Source organism: Eimeria mitis, genomic scaffold (assembly GCF_000499745.2).
Source record: "Eimeria mitis Houghton genomic scaffold, Emh_scaff1, whole genome shotgun sequence".
NCBI lineage: Eukaryota > Apicomplexa > Conoidasida > Eucoccidiorida > Eimeriidae > Eimeria > Eimeria mitis.
This window is the reverse complement of record NW_013566996.1, coordinates 111,985-132,508: the sequence shown is the minus strand read 5'-3', so window position 1 is coordinate 132,508 and position 20,524 is coordinate 111,985. Positions and strand designations below refer to the sequence as shown.

At 50.4% G+C, this 20,524-nt stretch overlaps 4 protein-coding genes across 4 annotated transcripts; 2 read left to right on the top strand and 2 right to left on the bottom strand.

The window, feature by feature from the left end:
• Positions 1 to 1,193: 1,193 nt before the first annotated feature.
• On the bottom strand, positions 1,194 to 4,627 carry EMH_0014130 (dihydroorotase protein, putative; the record flags this gene model as incomplete). Its single annotated transcript, XM_013493985.1, has 11 exons — positions 1,194 to 1,313; positions 1,418 to 1,470; positions 1,784 to 1,841; positions 2,502 to 2,609; positions 2,707 to 2,922; positions 3,184 to 3,303; positions 3,473 to 3,601; positions 3,759 to 3,809; positions 4,020 to 4,115; positions 4,268 to 4,355; positions 4,506 to 4,627. 11 exons carry the CDS (start codon positions 4,625 to 4,627, stop codon positions 1,194 to 1,196), a joined length of 1,161 nt encoding a protein of 386 aa, XP_013349439.1.
• Positions 4,628 to 5,464: 837 nt separating this feature from the next.
• On the top strand, positions 5,465 to 8,348 carry EMH_0013020 (uncharacterized protein; the record flags this gene model as incomplete). Its single annotated transcript, XM_013493984.1, has 4 exons — positions 5,465 to 5,931; positions 6,190 to 6,326; positions 6,665 to 7,863; positions 8,319 to 8,348. The coding sequence occupies 4 exons, from the start codon at positions 5,465 to 5,467 to the stop codon at positions 8,346 to 8,348; spliced, it is 1,833 nt and encodes a 610-aa protein (XP_013349438.1).
• A 5,236-nt stretch (positions 8,349 to 13,584) lies between these two features.
• EMH_0011910 (insulysin, putative) lies at positions 13,585 to 17,084 on the bottom strand (the record flags this gene model as incomplete). Its single annotated transcript, XM_013493983.1, has 5 exons — positions 13,585 to 13,896; positions 13,952 to 14,629; positions 14,689 to 14,869; positions 14,928 to 15,763; positions 16,422 to 17,084. The coding sequence occupies 5 exons, from the start codon at positions 17,082 to 17,084 to the stop codon at positions 13,585 to 13,587; spliced, it is 2,670 nt and encodes an 889-aa protein (XP_013349437.1).
• An 852-nt stretch (positions 17,085 to 17,936) lies between these two features.
• EMH_0010790 (uncharacterized protein) lies at positions 17,937 to 20,255 on the top strand (the record flags this gene model as incomplete). The annotated part of the gene is made up of 11 exons (XM_013493982.1): positions 17,937 to 17,969; positions 18,071 to 18,240; positions 18,353 to 18,437; positions 18,529 to 18,659; positions 18,755 to 18,875; positions 18,987 to 19,117; positions 19,293 to 19,401; positions 19,521 to 19,667; positions 19,768 to 19,890; positions 19,984 to 20,050; positions 20,164 to 20,255. The coding sequence occupies 11 exons, from the start codon at positions 17,937 to 17,939 to the stop codon at positions 20,253 to 20,255; spliced, it is 1,209 nt and encodes a 402-aa protein (XP_013349436.1).
• Between the last annotated feature and the right edge of the window lie 269 nt (positions 20,256 to 20,524).

Genomic DNA, 20,524 nt, shown 5'->3' with positions numbered 1-20,524 from the left:
TCAACTCACCAGTTCAGTATTGCATGATTCCACTGTCGCCGTGGCCTGCAGCACTGGTGACGCTGCCTTTGCAGCCTGTGATCGCCGCCATTGACAGCCGCTGCAGCTGTGATGCGCGCAGAAACATCCTCAGCAGCTAATAGTTGAACAAGTCTAGGAAAGGAGAGCGGCCACTTGGGCGCTTCTAACGGCGATATGCTGACCGGAAGGCGCTTAAGGACGGAACTCGACGCAGCCACAGGAAACACACGAGGCAACTGAAACAAGTGTGAAATCGCAAGACAAAGAAAAATGATTAATGGATTTTGTTCAGGAGGAAAATGGGGAGTCTAACATCCAAACTGCTGTCATACAGGGCAGAGGAACACCGTCGGTCGATCCCGCCCGGCCCTCCAATGGCTTACGCAACAACAATCGATCTTCATATAAGTGTAAAGGCTAAATCAAGCCGCAAATACGAAAACAAATGGAGCAAAGTAACGCAAATTCAGAGACAGCAGGCCAAGGCCCGGGCGGCTAGGGCTGCGTGAATCTGCATGTACACCATCAGGGAGTAGATTGAAGGGATGTTGAGTCTCCAGTAACCTCCTGCCTAATGTTTCTCTTTTATTTAATGTGAATATGGGGGATATTGAATTTCGTTAGCGTTCGCGGCTAATGAGGCGCCGCCGACTGGACGAATGTAACCAGAGCTCAATTCAACAACAGGCTGCTTCGAAAGGAGCATTTCTTCCCAACCCAACATGGGAACTTCTTCATGCTCTAAATTTTTGAAATACCCCTAGGGGATGTGAACCGGAACCGTTCTTCTGTACACAACTGTCTAGTGAGCATGAGCGAGCGGACTACACTGAAGTATCATCGTCGTGGTCGAGCACCGCAGCCCCTAATGGTATCAGCAAACAAAATTAGAGTGACTCTCAAGGCTCAAAAGTTTCGGATACTCACATCTGCGTCGTGAATATTTCGTAGCTGCAAGTACGGGCAACACCGACAGAGAAGCTGAGCACCGTACGACCAAAAAAGCGTAGAGATTACGGACAAGTTCGAAAATAGTTTCTTTCTTAAGCGAAAAAAGACGGCGACGCGACTGTGAAGCGGGTGCTATCTACTAGCGGCTAAAGCGCAATGCCAAGGAGGCGCCCCAACTTCACATGGACCCCCAGGGCTGTGTTAGCAAACGCCTATTAAGCCTAGATATCTAGAGCTGGGGAATATGGAACAACTTTGGCGGTGAATAGGAGCTCGCAACCCGATAGAAAAGGCACAACTTCGCTACCAGAACCTTCTACGCCACAAACGACTTTGGGGACCTGCGGAGTTCACGCCAACCAAACTAAACGTATTTTCTGCTTTGCTTTGCTGGCAGAGGTGCTCACACGTTTACATTTCATTTCAAAGTATCCGCCGGCCTTACCTTGAAGGGCGCCCGCTCCAACACGACGCATTCCTCCCCCTCTACCAATTCTGCTCAGCAGGCGCAAGTAAACAAACAAGTATACACCAAACAACTAATGGAAAGCCATAAGCAAGTAGTGAGCATCAAGCGGAATGTTCCCCCCAAAGGACGTCAAGGCCTGCTGCTGAACGGCAGTGATAAACGTGCTGTATGCATGCACGGCTACTCAAAATTGACTTTAAAACACAATCTAATGAATTTCAACTCGTTTGTAGTGAGGCTTATTGCGGTCGAGAGTTAAGGGTGTTATTATCCGAACGCATTAGCACGTAAACGAATATTTACCCTTCTTAGGTATCCCGAAAAAGGCTGCTGCGTGCTCACAAACGAAGCCCCGCAGCTTGTCTAGGCAACCCGCGCGGGCGAAAGTGTCGGCGAGGTACTGAGGAGAAAGCAAACAAAAACGGTTAGATGAGGGCGTCCTCAGAACTTGAAGAGGGAGGCAGAAGCACGTCATTCCCGCCCGACCGCACTGCACAAACGGTTCAATGGCTCAATGAATAATTAAATACCTAAATATTCGCAAGAAAAAACTAGCAAAGTTTCCTAACAACGCGACAGAGCACTACTTTGTGTAATGAAAGTGTTAGGTCACTGCACTGCGTTCAATAGCATCTTGATGCTTTTCAGCTGTTACAATGATGCTATTTTGTTGTGGTTAGTTAAGAGAAGACAGCAAGCGTGAAGTTACCGCTAGTAGGAACGGCTGCGTATAGACGCCGGCTGCTGGCGGGTTCGAGTCCTTCTTTGACCTGCAGGTAACAAGGCGGAGCGAATCCCCCCTCGCTAAGCATACAGCCTGGTGGTATCATCCCACTGCAATGCGCTCAAATGCAATTAATCTGCTCTACCGTACACGCTCAGCTGCACTTCACTTCGGCTCGCTGTACTGCCGTTGGTGGCGTTGCACTTTACCTTTTCTACTGCGACCCTACTACACTGAGCTATATTTTTCCACTCTTCATTTTAACTCTCACTTTACTTTAATTCAATTAATATTATGTCATTTCATCTCCACTCCCTTCACTCTACTGCACTTTACTTTACATTCCCTGGTTTGACGTTGTTCTACACTGCTACACTTCGCGGACACGGGATGAGGAGCTGAATCCGAGCCGAGGAAGAACTGGGGATTTCCCTCAAGAATTACCTGTTAGCACAAATGCCCAGACAGCCTTTACAGTGGAGCAACATCTGAGTGCAAAGCGGCTTACGCGAAGAACTCCCTGCGCTAAATGTGCACGCACCCAAGAACGACTCAGCCGTGTATTCGCTGATTTGTCAGCTACGGGGTGCGATATGGGCAGGCTGAGGTCACTTACGCCTAAAAGCGCCTGGCGGTCTGCTTCACACTTGGCGATCGGCTTGCAGAAGTTGTGCGGATTTAACACGCGGCGTTCCTCGACGCTGGTAGAAGAGTCGTTGTGAAGGTGCTCTGGGTCAAACACGTCTGACGTTGTCAGCTGCAACGCCAAGCAAACACACAGTGGCAATCTACAGAATAGGGCTGCGCGTTAGCGGAGGCAAACTCCAACATGCGCGCACGTTGTTCCAAACCGGCAGCTGTGTTGTTGGCTTTCAAAAACAGAGTAACAATGTACGGCTAGGGACAACGCACAGAAACCCGGGTGATTCAGATGACCGCATAATTCACAGCACATCCCTTCACTCCATACAACAGTTCATAGTTCACTTCAAAGAACAGTGTGCTTTCGCGTTCGCACCCGTAGGTGGTGTGCAGTGATTGTGGCCGCTACGTTCCGTTTTCCTCGCACAGCTTCGACCGCAGCAGCCGTAGAGATGTGCTCAAACACAATCTTCATATCGGGAAAGCGACGGTGTATCTAACAAACGCACACAACAGCAGCACAATGGGTTGTCGATTTAATACACTAAATATATTGATTTCTCTTCATCATGTCTTAGACCGCTGCCAGAAAGGTAGCAGCTGTGTGTGTGCGGGAGTGCGCGTGTTCGACACGGTAGTCTGCGTTGGGACGAAAGATCTCGCACTTGCTCAAAGACCGGTAGAAACCCTTCCTCCGCTTTGAGCGCCGGAGCGTTCGGAGACTCCGCGTGAATATGCAGAGTTAATCCGCACCGCTGGAGCACTTCAAATACACCATCAAACCCCTCCAGGTCCTGCACGCAGCCCAATATGCACAGCTGAGGCCAGCTGGGTCACGCAGACAGTTAGCTCCAGGCCGACACGCAGCTGCCACCCGCCGCCCGACTCAGGCGATACGCCCAACGTAAGAATTTTAGAGACAACTGTCGCGGAAATGAAGGGACCGCTGACCTCCACGCCGGCCTCTGAATTTGTGGTGACACCACGAGGGTACAACTTGACCTGCGATGCAGAGGAAGACAAGGGACCCCGGGCACGAGAAAGAGTTCAGATAAGCTTATGACTCCATCATTTTGCATGTTTTTATGTATCATGCGAATTGCTCCATCATCTATGAAGTATGCAAGAGTGAAGCATATGCAATAGGGCAGCTGGAGCAGCAGAAGCAAAGCAATTGGTGTCTACGACCAAAACGGAGAAGGCAAAGCCCACTCCAACGACATGCGATGCCTTTGCATGGTTAAAAAGATCTTCAGGATCGACTTCACGGCACAGGTAAAGCGTCATGAGGTAATCCACGTTGGGGTCCTGCAGGCAGCGCCAAGGGCATAGATGTCATCACCATGCCGTGACTATTCGCCAGCTGTAGCCGTGCGAGCATCGGTGCTGGTGTATAGGCACCTCCCAGTCTGATAGAGGAAGAGTAAAGGAGCTTGACTGGGGAGCAACCAGATACGCACCCTTCTCAGTAACTCGTTTCTGTACTCGAGTGCCTGTGAGCACGTCACAATCGGCGGAACTGTGTTGGGCATCACTAGGACGCGGTTACTGCAATCGCAGATAAACCCGAAACGAGCAAACGAAAGCAACCAAATTTTCCTTGCGTGATGCTTCGACGGCTCTGCAGCGATCCGTGCTGTTGTCGTCGCTGCGTTGTGGTCGCTGGTTTGCCGCTCCGTCGGCGCTTGACGGGCTCACCATCCTCCTTTGCGAAGATGAGGAACAACATTATCCATGAGTTCCCCTTGTCGTAAATGTGTATGCATGTCATCGCCCATGGGCAGCACAAGCCGCTCCGAACCGGATCCCATGGTAACCATGGCTACTGCAATTCATAAGCGAGCAAAAACTGGCCTGAAACTCACTTCTTAAGAGATAAAAGAGACTAATAGACCTGCTTACAAAATGCATGTATAACTGTAACAAGTGTGGGGGTCAAACTGAATTAAATGCATTTCTCTTTGTGGGGCTGTGGCTGGGCACTGCCGTCTTCACGGCCACCCGGCGCCGATGGGGCTGCACCACTTGGTGCAGCAAGGCTGAGAGAATGAACAAAAACTCGCGTGTTTTAAAGGGTTAAGAGACCCAGGACTGCGTGGGGAACGGCTTTTGTCTCGCGTGCTGGCCTCGCGCCTTAAATCATGTCTCCTTCTGCATGCCACCGCAGGAGGGCTCAAGTTTCACCTGTACTGTGTTGTTTACTGTCTGCCATTATTTGTGTCAACTCAGTCGAAGGATAGCACAGAAAGCTGGTGCTCTCGCTCGTCGCCTACAACCGCGTGCCCCCGCCCACCCAAACTTGATCACTGCGGGGGCTACACTGCACGGGCTTGGGAAGCAGAGGCCATCATATCCCTTGTCCTCTTTGAGGGTCAGATATCAGAGCATTTAACACAAAGAAGCCTCTTTGCTCACTAGAGCGAGGTGGCGGCCTCCGGGAGGCCGTGTAAACCTTCAAAGGTGCCACGAAGCTCCTGTGGTGTAGGCGATAAGAAGCACCGCAGAATCTATCGTGAAACGCACGCCCATCGAACGCTTCACAGAGGGGTGTATAGGGCAGCTGGTAGCGACCTACCACCGTTTGTGCAGCGCGCCGCAGTTGGATGAGAACTCCCCCGTGAACTGGCCTCGATAGTGGTCGTTTCTCACCATGGGTCATGATCGTGGCTCTGAGTCACAAAGGAGCCTTTCGGGAGGCAGATCTAGGAACTACGTGGCGCGCCGTAGCGCCCGTGCAGACTACAGAAGCCCAAATCGGCCCCACCGGGGCCCAGACTATTATCGGCGTGCCTATCGCAATCGGAGCCCCGACTACGGCGAAAAGTACCGGCGCAGAAGTCCTTCTGGAGCCCGCTATGGGCGAGACCCACGTCCATACAGAGGTGGGCGTAATCCAGCTTATCGACACAGCAGAAGCCGCTCTCCGTTGCCGCGTCGTAGCAGGAGCGCAGAGTCGGCCTACAGGAACGAGAGGTATGTTCGGAACGATGTGCCTTCCGCAAGGTTTGGCAGCAGAGCCTCCTACCTGCGATCGAAGGAGGCAAACCGCGTGCCATCTCGCAGCCCATCACGCGCTGGTCGACGCAAGAGCCCTTTACGGGGGGAGCAGATGGGCCGGCAAGATGTAAGCCAGCGGTCAGAGTCCAGAGGCAGGTACCGAGAGAGGCGCGATGAGCGGAGCAGAAATTACGTTTCTCCAGGGCGAGAACCTCGAACGGGACGCGCACTAGACAACTATGACTCTCCTGTTAATAGAGGTGACACACGGCGAACCGATAAATACACCGCAATGCGTGGCTCTGAAGACCGAAGCGTTTCCCAGCATAACAGAAGCCATCGGCCTTCACCAAGGATGTCACGAGGGCGCAAGACGTCGCCTCAGAGTCAACTGTCACGATCGCAAGGGCGAAATTCAAAGTGGTCTAGGAGTGCTAGCAGATCAGGCAGTTGGGCCAGACGAAGGCATGCAGCGACCACGAGCCGACGTTCACCAGTCAATGAAAGGAGGTCTAGCAGAAGGTCAGGAAGTGGGGGGAGAGGAGCACAAGTAGCCAATACGAGTCGGCACTCGCAAGTTTCTGAGGGAACATTGACCCGACGGTCACCAGTTGGGTGTAGAGGCAGAGATGAAACTTTGACTCGCCGTTCGCCGACCCATGATAAAGCCGTACGTCGACCGTCAACTGACGAGTCCACAGTGAGGATAGATGGGGCTCCGAGGCGCTCGTCACAGTCAGATGGTCGATTGCATCGAGCGTCTGGGAGCATATCAAGGGAGAGGGATGTGGTTGAGGCCACCAAGCGCTCTAATCAGCAGGAGATGCCTTCACGGAGTCGGTCCCTTTGTCGATCTGCAGACTGTCCGACCCCTGACCTCGTTTCCTCTCGACCTGATAATGTTGACAGCAAAGGAACAAGTTCAGCGAGACCATCTTTAGGCCGTCAAGAAAAACGAACGCCCGGGCAGGAAACCTCTCCAAAGCGAGCAAAAGACAACGTCTTAGGGGAAAGGTCTGCTGACGGAGGTCCGCCAGAAGCGCCACGCCGTAGGAGTGAGGCTCGTGCATCGGCCAGACAATCTCCATCAGTTTCACGCTCCCCGTCAAGCCGAACGAGGGCTCCTGCAGTTCAACGGGACGAGGGAAAAGAGCGTGCGCCTAGCTGTCCTGCGGCACCACCAACTGAGCAGCCTGCTCCGGAAAAGAGTAGGGAGAGTAGGGAGTTTCATGAGGCAAAAATGGTTTCTGGAGACACCGGAGCATGCGTTCAGAAGCGCTGTTCACAGGAGGAAGAGCCCATCCAAGATCAAGACGAACCACCAACCAAAATGGAGGATCAGCCTCCGCCGTCTATGGCCCAGAGCAGCCGCTCCTCACCAACTCAGAGGCATGACGAAAGGCGACAGTCCGATGGACCCGCACATGACGATGATGTGCGCTTTGATGGACGACCTGTAGAAGCTTCTTCTGCTAACAGTGCATCAGCAACCTCCACAGATTGTTTGCGGACAACACATGAACCAGGGAACCCGCGTGCAAGGCTGCCTTCAGAAGAGATTGGACGCAACGTGGAAGTTGACAGAACAACTGTAAAGCGTAGAATTGTGGCTACGGAACCCTTGCCACCCTTGGAAAGCGCGGATATATATAGAACGTATCGGGAACCCTCCCCAAGAGGATACTCAAGGTTCCAGGCCCAGCGTTTCCCGCGCGAGAGAGGCGAGCGCTTTCTCCCGGTCATGAATAGATTTCAACCATTTCAACCCCCGCCCGGCCAGAATGCATGGAACCGGCTGGAGAGAGATGAGCGGTTTGATTTCCCGCAACCTCTGTATCCCATTAACACGGGAAGATCTGTGCGATTGGTGCCCAGACGCGGTGATAGGAATCTACTGATTACTGCGCAACAACGTTTTAGAAACGCGACTCCAAGCGAGTCTCATCATGTGCAAGTGTACAACGGGATGTTCCAACAGCATCCAGCTCAGCCGAACCAACGCCACCTTAGAAGGCCACCTGTTCATCTTCAACCGGGTGTGGGACGCAACCGAAAGATGGTAAGGCATTTTGGCCGCTCACTGGGTGTATTGCTCTAAGCGCCAGTTTCCCCCATGTTTCACAGCTGTCTTTTTTTGAATTCTTGGTTTCTGAACAGGCTGGAATTGTTGGGCGGGGAGTGCAGCAGGAAAGAAGAAACGCGGCGGCAGGTACGTTGTTTCGTTTTGGCGTTGACTGTTCGCAGACGAGTTTACAAAATGTGCTTTCTCCTCCGGTAATTATAGATATATTAGTATTCGAATGCGTGCAGCGGCTAGCAATGCGGATGGAAAATGGAGTCATGATTTGTTCGAACAGCTGTCCAGCGAGCCGGAGAGAAAGCGGCGAAGGTTTAACTTATATGTAAGCACGTCCCTTTCCTATCTGTATCTGTCCTAACTATAAGTGCTCCTTACATTTGTTTCGCTGAACTATGCATTTTGTAGTAACTGCCTGTGTTGTGAATTACACTCAGGGTGAAACACTCGAGAGAGTAGACGACTGAACGACGTGCCCGCAATGTGCTTAAGATGGCATTTATCGCAACTTCACACATGCAGACTGTTCGGAAGACGTTCAAAAGAGGGCCAGCGCGAATGCAGCAGCGCTGGCTGCAACAAGGCACGATGCCGACACCAATGGTGCAGATGATGAATATCCCTTGATGAGCGGTCCGGAACCTGCGGGTGCATTAATGTTGGAGATGCGATACTTTAGAGTTCGTTATGTCGGACATACCTTCGTGGTTTGCCCTAAAGCATTGGTTGCAAGTCCACGCATTAAGTTTGAATCGCCGCAGATGATCGGTGGTATACTTACCGCATGAATCCAACCATCTGAAGGCAAGAACTCAGTTATTGAGCAATTATTGCTTTTAACAATTGCGCGTTGCTTACCATATGATCACGGTCGAAAATGCTGTAGTATTTCCTGATGAAAGAGTTTCCGAGCACGAACAGGGGGCCGCGAGGCGCTGGGACGTCCTGAGAGAAGATGTTTAAGCCAACTGCTCAGTAGCCGCTAGTGTGTGATATGAGCTCACCATAGCCATGAATCCAGCTGCGCAGTTGTTAGGGTTTCCTCTCTGTGCGATACGCAAGTAGTTGGCGACAGTACTTGAGGTATGCTGATCCGATGGTACACTTACGGCATCAAGCTCTTCCACTACATAATCCCTAGGTTCGAGGCTGAAGTTTACGAGCCTTCCGTATATGTCTTTAAGAACAAATGTGAGCTGGAAACAAAATTTAGCTATTGAAAAGTGCAGGAAACGGGATGGCTAGCCTACAGTTGGTAGGGTTCCAAGGTTGGAGCAGTTCTCAGCGACGTTAAGGGCTTTGATGAGGGGATTGATGACAGATGATGGTCCTGTTATCTGCACAAGCATTGAAGGCATTTTTGCTTAACGCCTCTTTAAAGCCACTTACCAGACTGGACCCAGTGTCAACCGCTGCGCGGCATCCACGTTTTTCACACACGCCAAAGGATTTTCCATTTATCTTCATTCCGTGGAGGCCAATCTCCCTGTGGTCGCACTAGTGTTTGGACATTTCCGTGAGCTTCACTTTAGGCACATGCATACCAGTAGTCTGAAGGGAGTAGCTTAATGAGAATGGAATTGTGAAACAGTACAGAGTTGCCAGCATACCTAGGGAGATGACGGGGAACCACTTTGGTGCGTGTCCGGCAAAAGTATACTTCGGGTCCGCTGCTCCGAACTAAGACAGAAATGCAGCTGTTATTCAGAGGGTACACGGGAGGCTTTTTACCGAAATTTCTCCTGGGCTAAAAATTGATTCAGTACTCCGCTGACAATATGTTGAGTTGTATTTCGCCGTCGTACCGATTGATGTCTTCGCTCATGTAGACGGAAAACACATTCCGGTCCAAGACTTTCTGAACGAGAGTTGCGACAGAAGACTTTTCGAGTTATGCCAGCAGTAACACACCTCTTTGACCATTTGATCAACAATGGGGAGCGCGCTTGAGGGAAGTCCCTCTTCCCCTGACACGTCAGGGAATCCCAAGCCGACGAGCCCGTCAAAAGGCAGATCCGCGAATGGATGAGTCGACTCTGAAGCAAGGAGATATATATCTCCGGTTTAAAGGAGCCGTGGAGCCTTGAGAGCGTACCCTCGACAGCCAAGCCAATTGCCTGGTTGGGGACTTTGCTGAAGAACAGAATAGAGGCGCTTCACTGCGAATAAAATGACTGTTTTCTTACATGCCGCCGATTTCCACGATGTCCCGACCCATTCGGAGAACACATGCACCCGTTCCGTACTGAAAAAGCCATTGAGAAGCGTTCGTTGATATCTACGGGAGTGTGAAACATACTTGAATGAATGCGACTGCTGGGTCTCCGGTCAGCGAACGTATGGGGGAAAACGTGCTAGAATACTTTGGGTCGAATTTTTCATGTGGTGCGCATCCTCCTCTGCAAACGTTTTTAAAGAAAGGCTAGATCTCATTGAATTGGGGAAACAAAACTTACTTCTCGCATTCCGCTGCGGGAACCCAAAGGTTTGAGGAACCAGTATCAAAAACCTGAAATTGAAGCCAGTCCATAAACGTTAGGTTCCTGTGCAATTGAACTGATCGCTTACAACAACGAATCTTCTGCCAGGGGTTCCGATCTTTATTTCGCCAAAATACTGGCTGTTGTGGTAATTGAGTAGCTTTTGTCGGGCCATGGTTCCAGAGGAACCAACACTTCCCATGGTGGTGTGATGGTCGATCAGCTGTGAAACCAGCTCGCCCAGACCAGTGAACTTGTATCTGTTGTCTAGCTTGATCGTCATGGGAGGTTCACGTAACAGATTTGTGTGAAGATCTGCTGTCTTCAGCATTACATCTTCAGGTTCTTCCAATGTTTCACTCAGAAACCGATGTCTTGCATCGGTTGGAGCGAAAGAACTGCAACCAGCTAGGCCGGCTACGACCAGAAGGGAACGCATTGTACCTGGCTATTTATGGGTTCAGTAATATGAGGTAAGCCAAGGTGAGAAATTATGGCTAGCAAGCAAAATGAAAATGCATCGGCAGATGACTGACAGATCGACACTTCCGGTGTACGGACATCGCGGAATGGCCACCAGCAGTCTAGAGAGCATGCATGGCACTCGGATTGCATAATGGGGGACCGTCAAAAAAATTGATACAAAGCTGCTCTTGCTTGGCTATTATATGGAAGTAAACTAGGGCTTTCAATAGATGGACCACAATTGGCACAAGTGCAAAAAAATGCCACGCATTTGCCGACTAAAGGACATGAACTGCGATCATCACAGTATCTGTTCCTGCTAGCACTGACAGATGAGTTTTCGTAGCTGTCCGCTTCACGCCATGGTGCTCGCAGTTTTGCTTAGTCGTGCATGCTGTACTTTGCATCACCTCAGGCTCCCTTTTATTGCTCAACACAAAACTGTGTTCAACCATTATTTTCGCTCCAAAACTTGGCTGTATAACATCCCGAACAATAGGCTGACGTTTTGCGGGCAAAGAGAACGTCTCTTCCCACCCAAGTGACCCTGGAAGCTGCTTCGACAGAGCTGGGTCACTCTGGTGTTCAAAACGCTCGACACGAAAACACCGACGAAATGCATAGTTACCTCTATTCTGTCTGGACAATAGAATGATCAATATCAAAACATCCTCCGCTATAAATCCAGTGCTACCAGAAATTAAACCCGCAAACTCATTGCTGGCCCTATCAGGCCTTGGTGGTGGTAACGAGCTTCTCCTCTCAAAGCCCGAGTACACTGGCTCCCCAAGGTAGAACAAAATGCCTACCTCGTGCAGGGAGCTGCCCGAAAGTACATTAGTAGATCAAGTTAGAGGAACTGCAGAAGCAAAAACGGGAAGGCAAGGATACATGCCTCGAAGCGAGTTTGCTACGCCGCTTGCAAATAAAACTCAGGGGACGATTGGTTCGCATGCCAATATTCCAAGAGACCCATACAGAATCTGTAGCGACAATGTGCATATTGGACTTCCGCATGGCCTTTCCTTCTCCAAAACATGCGAGAGACCAGCGGTGGTTGACGAGCAGAAAGCCTACTGGGTGGTGAAGAAACCGCCTTGCAACTTGCCATGCACAATGGGGGGGAGGTCAGGAGACAGTGTACATAACGCGTATAAGCCCGTTTCCGCTGAAACACTTTCTGCTTTCATCCAACGCCAGCATCCTGAAGAGTACTTTCCATTGCTTTCTTCGCGCCAGCACAACTTCGGAGTGATATTTCACCTTGAAGACTCTTGGATTGGCCTCAACATCGTGGCGAAGACTGAGGCTGCATATGCTGAATTCCAGAAACTTTTAGAACTCCAGTTAATTCAAAGCTACATTGAATGTTTCGTTACGGGACCTCCCCTACGGTCTGGCATTGAGCTCTTCGGAACAACAGCTACCGGGAAGGCACAGCTTTGCATTAAGGTTCTGCAGAGCACCGTGTGCCGCACTGCAGGTTGCGATGACACACGGCACTGTAACGTAAACGGAGTATCGTCGGCTGGCAGCGCATCAGCTGTGGTATCTCACGTCATTTTCCGAATAAGCTTTCCCCCGATACTTCTCCCTGACATCCTGTGGTGCAACGGCCTCGCGCTTACCTCTAACCCATACTTTCGAGCCACAGCTGACGGGGCAGAAGAATGTTACGGAAGCCTATGCTGTTTTGCTCTCACTTTCCCTCAAGTTGAATTGCATGCTCCTCGTGACATATTAGAAAAGACCGATGGAAATTCTGCCTCTAGATTACGCTATGAGCGTAAGGGGAAAATGCACTTTCAAGCCTTCTCGTTGGCGGGAAGGCTCCCCACATTCAATCCTCCGTTGCAGTATCCAATCGGGTGAGGCTCTTAGCAGGATTCGTGCAGTGCTTTTCTATAGCTATCACCCTGAAACTTTGGCAAAACTCATGCACGCTCATCAAATCGGCATTAGCACAATTGTTCAAACTACCACAGCGGAGAGTTTGAACGCCACCAAAAATCAGGTTTAAAGTTTAGGGAACGCCTAAGCGATAAAATGCGTTCAAAAGGAAGGAACTGCCAATCTCAAAGGAAAGGTTCCGATTTTGTCTCTCGTTTCGCGAAATTAGTATCTAGCCAGTTAGAAATGCGCCGATTGTAGGTTGCCTTTTTCGGAAGTGTGATGCTTGCCTTCAGGCTAGGGATATGTGCTGGGCTGTTGACGGTCTCTCCAATTGTATTTTACGAACTATTCCCGAGGGTTGTAGAGTGGTTGCGAAGTGCCAAAGATAATTGTTCGACCGCTACATTGGAGCACACATGCTGGGTAGTCAACGGATTCATAAACGGCATTTCGAAAATTCGTCAGCTGCTGGAAAGTCAGAATTTCCCGATCGTCTTCACCAATTTTGCATCATGGCGTAAGCAAATTGATTACTCAGATGCGGAAATTCTCTTTGGCCAAGTTGAGGGGAAGCCCTGGTTAGACATGCTTCAGTGACGAACTAAGTCTCGCTAGGGATACCTTTTCCCGCGACTGCTTTCTTATGCATAGCTAATAAAATGCTACACGATAGTTCATCCTAAATTGTTGCCTAATGCTCTCTTTCGTCGATCGAAATGCATATATACTTTCCTTGAAGACTTTCTAACGAGGCCGTAGTGTTTTCCAAAAACCGATTAACTGTTACAAAACGTGTTTTCCATGAAGTGGAAAGGTAGGGGGTGGCTGATTAGCTGTTTCGTGAGTTGCAGTGTAATCATTTAGCTCAAAGGTCCTCCAAGAGTTCGAATAACGAGAGAAGGCTTGGGGGTAGCTCGCACACCGAGACATCTGGGAAGTAGCCGTTGGCTTCCTGAACTTGCGAGACAAACTTGTCCTCGAGACTCAGGAGCTTCGTTGGGGCCTTGGCAACCTCTTCAGCTGCAGCAGAAACCTTATGATAATGTTCAAGAGAATGATGCCCAAATCTACTCTCACCGGTATCACCACGGCGAAGAAGGGGTGCATCTTGAGCTTTTGCTTCGCCTATAAGGGTGACCTCCTTCTCGGGCTCCAGATCGGCAACCAGCTTGACAACCTGAATTATCCGATTTAGTACATGAAACATCGTCTAGTGGAATAAATTTGCTCACCATTCTCCTTGAAGGGTCAGACAGCTTCGCGAAAGTGCGGAGAACTTGCTTGCGAGAGAAGTCGTTGTCGAGGTACTTGACCTCCAGACTTCTTTTTGTGAAGCAGTTTGAGTGAGAGAAAATCTCCTCAGCCGATTTCTTGAAGTCTTCGGAGAAGTTCGCCTCCATCTTTGTGAGTTTTGCATGAGCTGCCTCCTTCCAACGAGCCATCTCAGCATCAGGCATGTTAGCAAGGTATTCTTTCGCCTTTGACAACTCTTCGTCAATCATCTTCACAACTTCATCAGGGTGTGTCTTGGCGCCCTCGACAAAACACTGAAGGAGAGCTGTTGAGGCTGCTTGAGACTCCTTTGCTCCAGCAATATATCCCAACTGAGCTTCCGTGCGGAGTGAGTCGTATATGCGGCGGTTGAGGAACTGAGTTAGCACGGCGAGGTTCACGCGGTCTTCAATGGAGGGAATACCAAGCTGGAACTGGATCAAGCTGGCGTGGTCTTTGTCGCCCTTGATAGGGTTCGCCAAGGTTGCCTCAATGGTCTGTTTCTGCTCCATTGCAAGAGATGCCGCGGCATCGTCATGATCAATAGGAACGAATCCCGCCTGCTCCAGGAAGTCTTCGACCATAGTGAGCGATTGGTCGCGGTCTATGTTCCCCATGACAAATGCATCAACGTGGACCTGAGGATAAAAGTGGTTGAAACGTGAAAAAAATTGGTAGCATTCAACACTCTACTGACATTCTTGAGCTCGCTCAACTTGGCGATGGAATCATCGTAATTTGTCTGTTGAAGCGCCTCGAGCAAATCCTTCCGACTAAACGCATCATTCCGTGTTAGAATCGCTGCAGCTTCGAGGGCGTGTTCAAATGCCATGCTGGTTGCTGGATCAGCGAGAAGCTTCATCTGTTTCTCTTTTATCCTGAAATCGCCACATTAAACTCTGGAGGTTTTCATAAGATAGCCCAATTTTGCCTCACCTCTCGAAGCGCTCAGGTTCGACCATTGAGGGATCGCTGAGAAGATTCGCCACATGTGTCATGAGCTTGCCCAGCTGCGCTTGTGTATAGCCTTCGAACGTCATGTGGAAACCGGTGCCTTTGAAAGCCAAACTGTGGGTGATGCCGCAGTTCTGGAAATCCACAGTCTCCTCTTGTAGATGCTCTGCAATGGCAGCAAGCGCTAGGGAACCTTGAGTGCGAGAGAGCAAGTCTGCCTTGTCTTTTGAAACGCTTCCGTTTAGCTGGACAGCGATCCTGGGGAGGGCAAAGGCGCCTTGTCCCTGCCACCATACAGCAGTTCCTGCGTTGCCTCCTTGCTCGCTAATGAGTTCCGGCTCTGTGAGTCCCAGAAGACCGGGGAGGATCTTCAACTCAGAGGCCTTGGGAATGTGCATCAGAGGAGGCGGCATGCGGAAAGCGTTTGGCGAGGCAGTTAAGACGGTCATTGCCACTGCATGATGCTGCGGCAGGTCGAGAACTCTGAATTGCACCCCGTAGTAGGGATCCGTTTCGAAGCTGTCCACTTTCGAAGTAAAATCGGGGTCGGAGAAGGCAATGATAGCTTTGGATGGGGACATTTCTTGAAGGAGCTGATTCGTTAATCGAGGGTCTGCATCAATCAACAGCGAATCCCCAGCAACGACATGGTATGGCTCGTATGTTAACAGATTGTGAGCAAGACGCGCTGCTTCATCCATTATCGATGAGCTGGGTTGCGTTGTGTGGAAGTCGATATGCGACTGTTGGGCCATAGTGGAAACCAAGTCATGGCCAACACCGTGGTCTCTCAGGAAGTTGATATACGAAAATATCTCCTGCAGTACAAGTCCGCGATGGGCCGCGCCCTTCTGGGTCAGATCGACTGCCCCAGGATGTATTTATCTTGATCGGAATTCGCTGTTTAACGTTCCTTACCCTTTATGCCAAGCAGAGTGCTTATGGAATTCCTATCAACGGCAGGGGAGATTCCGTCGGCAAGCCCAAGAAGCCGAAGGCGCTTTGCCAAAGATCCCTCTCCAGTGTATTCAAGCAGATACGTCAGGACGCTCGTTGGTTGCTTTTTCTGAAGTACGTGAATGCTTCACTGGGCGGAACAGAATGCCAAGATGTTCAGCTTACATAAGAAGTGAGGGTTGCTGGAAGGCCGAAGGCAACCCAAAGACTAGGCTGTGACGAGAAGCTCTGCATGTGGATGAATTTTCCACTGTTGGTGTGGTCGAAAGGCTTGACAGTGTCGAACATGGGTCCAGGGCATTGGACCATTCCCAGCCAATCAGCATGCCCCGCCGATATATCTAGAAACACAATGGGAATGGCCTCAGCATTCAGTTCAAAAATGTGTTACCTTCAAGTTTTTCCCTTATCAGCGACTCTTGTTCATCAAGAGAACGCGGCGAAATAGTGACAGCAACCTGATGCATGGCAGAATGTTTTCTGCACGCAAAAATGTATGAAGTACTACGGTATACTTACCATGTTTGATCCACAGTAGTACATGCTGTGAAAATCCCTCAGGCGGTCAACCAGGTCGATCCCCTTGGCTTTAGGGTTGGCACTCAGGGTTTCCGAGTTGCCAGTAGCGAATCGGGACATTGGTCCCTTCGCCAGAGAGCGGATCGTGTACCACGCTCTCTCGTCGTCATTCGGAATGTTTTTCTGATGCTCCGCGTCAATCGCATTGACCTCTTTTTCTTCGTATTTGCGGTTGAAGAGTGGCGATTTGAAGAACTCGGCAAAACGGTCCAAAGCCTCTTCGAAAGCACTATCCGTGACCTTGTTGAAAAAGACCGTTTTTTCCTCGTCTGTGTATGCATTGTTCGCCCCTCCGTTTTGGGTCAGGAAGCTGTCGTAGCTCTCTGGCTCCGGATATTTAGACGTCCCCAGGAACAGCATGTGTTCCAGGAAGTGGGCCAGGCCAGGTACATCTTCAGGATCGTACAAACTGCCGGTATTCGCCGCCACGGCAAAGCCTGCCTCATTAGATCGTGGGTGGTGCACAGCTATGGCGTGCATGCCATTGCTAAGCTGGTAGTGGCGGAAGTCTCGATAATCTGCCTCTGGCTTAAGAACATCATTGGCCAGGGCTCCAATCGCAGAGAGTCCAACGCAAAGACCAACACTTGCTGCGTTCCTCATCTTGGCAGGAAGAACGGAGCTGAAGAGGGGAAGTATTGTTCAATCGAGTCCAGGGTGGTGAACTCTGGAAAACTCTGGCGCACCCATTGGCAAGTGGCTGGTAGTCACTGCATGAAGTGTCTGTACACCACGGGGTAGCCCAAGGCTCTTCTACGCTAGGTGTCTGAATCGCATTTTTTGCTGTACGCGTACCCGTGCTATCATTTTGAGGCGTTTAAGGAATAGTTACAAGCGATAATGAGTTGCTTAACGTATAAACGTACTAAATATTCCTAAGGTTTAATTATGCACCATTTTTGTTGACGCCACGAAATGCACGGAATGCAGAATACCGGTACAAGCCGGTTGACGCGATCGGTTACCATAACAAGAGTGCGATAATTCATGAAGTTTTCCAAGATGTGGGACGATGAATTTGAAAACAGATTGTATTCCTTAAATCTGTCCACTACGAAATTTTCCAACTAGTTAGTTGCTTTGGTGTGCGTTCGTGTCGAAAAATTCATGATCGCGCATGATGAGCGTCCCAGTGGCTTGGCATGCGCACAGTAGCTAATTGATATACGGTGCAGTACGGATTTGGGCCTTCTAGTCTTCAGCACAACGGCAAGCCGGCTTATTACCATAAATAGTAGTGGAACTGAAACTTGATGTTACGGCCTTCGTGCATCTGGGGGCGTTACGTGTCGACGTAAAGTCTGTCTTGCCTCGTCGGCGGGGCTCAAACGCGTGGGCAAGATGCTCGTACGGTGACTCAAAAAACCGGTCGACAATTTACCAACGCAACATCAGTGGTCTGTGTACTAAACAAAGGGTCTCAGACAAGGCGGACAGCCTGGGGCGGGCTTGAACATGGCAGCCGGTGATAGAGAATATCTTTCTCTAGTAAGCAACAACAGCGGGACTTCTGTAGGATTGTCGACCACTATTTCTCGTCGTGAGAAGATACTGTGACCATTTCAATGACTTGAGCGCGTGTCTTGCAGAAAGTCATGCGGCTATCGCAGCCGTCTTGGGATTCTAATCCGTGGCCGCTGATTTCTCTGAGGGATCTAGCACGTGACGATACCAACGCCGCCTTAGCTAGAGAAGAGGAGACGGTGAACGAAAAGTGGCTGTCAAGTGCGCACGCACTTCTCCTACCCGTAACGCAGGGGTGAGGCATTGAGACTGCGGCTACGTGGTACCTGCCCCACTCAGCAAAGAGCATGCCGACGCTCCACACCAGAAGGAACTTCTATGTGTGTGCCTCTGTGTTTGCAAACCAGGCGAGTATTCAGTGGAGAAGTATTTTCGGCCTACCTGAACATTGCAAATGCATCCACTACTCAGGCAAACAATGTGAAGCTGCAAGTACGTCGTACGCCGATATTTCTTGACCCCCCTCCAATGTGTAGCAAGCATCGTAAGTCACACGTTGTATTCACGATGTTTCTTTGGGCAGGTTGAACTTTTCTTGGGGAATTCACGTCATTTACTATTCGACAATGCGGAGGATCCTGTTCGGATCTTGAATCCTGAAGATTCATTCGACTGCACGATTCAGCACCAGATAGAGGAGTCAGGGACTTGCATGTAAGCTAATCCTCCCTTATTTTGGAATCCCTGGGCAGTCGTTGTTGAACAGGCCGCTTCTGAGCATGCGGGTTTTGCACATGGGCGCGGCATAGGCTCGTCTGCTCCATCTCGCACTACATTGCTCCATCGTCGGAACCCAAATCATTCAAGAAGTCGTTCAGATTTACCGCCCAAAGTCCATTTAATGTTTCGCACCGCATTACGCATCTGCAGGTACGGTCCGTCGTGTTAGGCAGTTCGTTTCAAAGCACACCTCACAACTGGGAAAGCGTGGATCCGCAACGTGCCTATGTATCGCGTTTTCACTCTTGTGCACGTCTACAGGACAGAGCTCTTGTTGAGTGCACGCTTACCAACGTATCTCAGCAGGCTGTATTCCTGAACGATGCTTCTATACTCTGCGCCGAGGGTTTAGAATGCACCCGCCTAGGATGCGCTTCGCCTGCGGCCGAATCGTGAGTGAATGCGCCAGCAGGCCATTCTCGTGGCCACTGCAGTTTTGGGCACTGCGGATGATGCAGGTTTCTCAGAGAACTGATTTTTCGGCCCATGTAAAGATGCCGTAGTAGCGGCTTCTCGTTTGACCAAATGTTTGTGAATTTCAGACTGCACTTTTTTCTATGCTTGCAGCTTCTGCAAAGGAATTCACAATTTTCGGCCCAAAGATTGCTACGCCGTGCTCTTCTCGCTCTATCCTGCAAGTTCCCAGTCACTTCTAGAAAACCTGCCAAAGGCAAGCGTGGGCAGCCAGCGCATCTGTGGCAGACCCTGGTGGCAATTACCAAACGTGGCCATGAAGCACACAATATTTTTCCTCAAGTGCTTCGAGCGGAGCCCTTTGCATCCGTTCTGCCGCAGCAAATTCCAAATCTGGGGACGCTAACACTGCAGTGGCGCACATCAACGGGAGGGGTTGGGACATTAAGTGACTATGAGCTGATGAATGCGCCGGAACCCATGCAACCACTTGAAATGCGGCTAGCGTCATTCCCACCTTCAGTCGAGGTATGTTGATAGGACAAATAACGGCCCTAGCAGCTAGGCAGGTCCTACGTGCGTGGATGCCAATTCATGGACATTTTCACGTTCGTTTGCTATGCTGCAGGTCGATCGTCCGTTTACTGTGGAGTTGGAGGTCATCAACAGGCTGCAGACGGATTTGCAACTCATGCTCTCCGTCGAACTTTCGGAACTCGAGCCTTTTGTTTTAGAAGGACCAAGGCAGCTGGTAACGGAACACACAGCTCCGAAGCATTGCTGATTGCACCTTGCACGGTTTCGTTGATTTGACGTGTCCTTGCTCTTCTGCTGCTCCGCGCAGACTCTTGGGCCCGTCGGCCCCAGGTCTTCAAAGAAATTCTCCTTTGAATTGCTCTGCCTACAACCAGGTGTGCTGCCGAGTGTTCGTTTGCTTCTCACGCCTGCTTCTCCCCTGAATACAGAGACTGCTGCTGAGCACGCAGTTTAAACTGGTTCGTTGGCGTTTGCTGCGCGGTCGCAGGATTCCATTCGTTGAGGGGCATCCACGTCTACGACTCCACCAGCCAGCAGAGCACAGGCGTCAGCCCGCCCTGTCATATTCTAGCCTTCTAGACCATTCCGAAACCCCATGCAGTATGTGTTTCCAGCTTTCCTGTCCATTGATGCACTCACATGTGTCAGGATGCTGGATACGTCTGGCACGTTTCGTTCTACGCGACGAATCGATAACAGCTGCACGGGACGAAGTACGCGGCGCAGCATCCATTCGACCTTTAAAATTATTTCCCTGTGGACTCGTGGGGTAGTCCATTACCGCTCAACAAATATGTCGAAGTCTTTAACAGTTTGTAACGAGCACGCAGCGACTTCAGTCCCAAAAA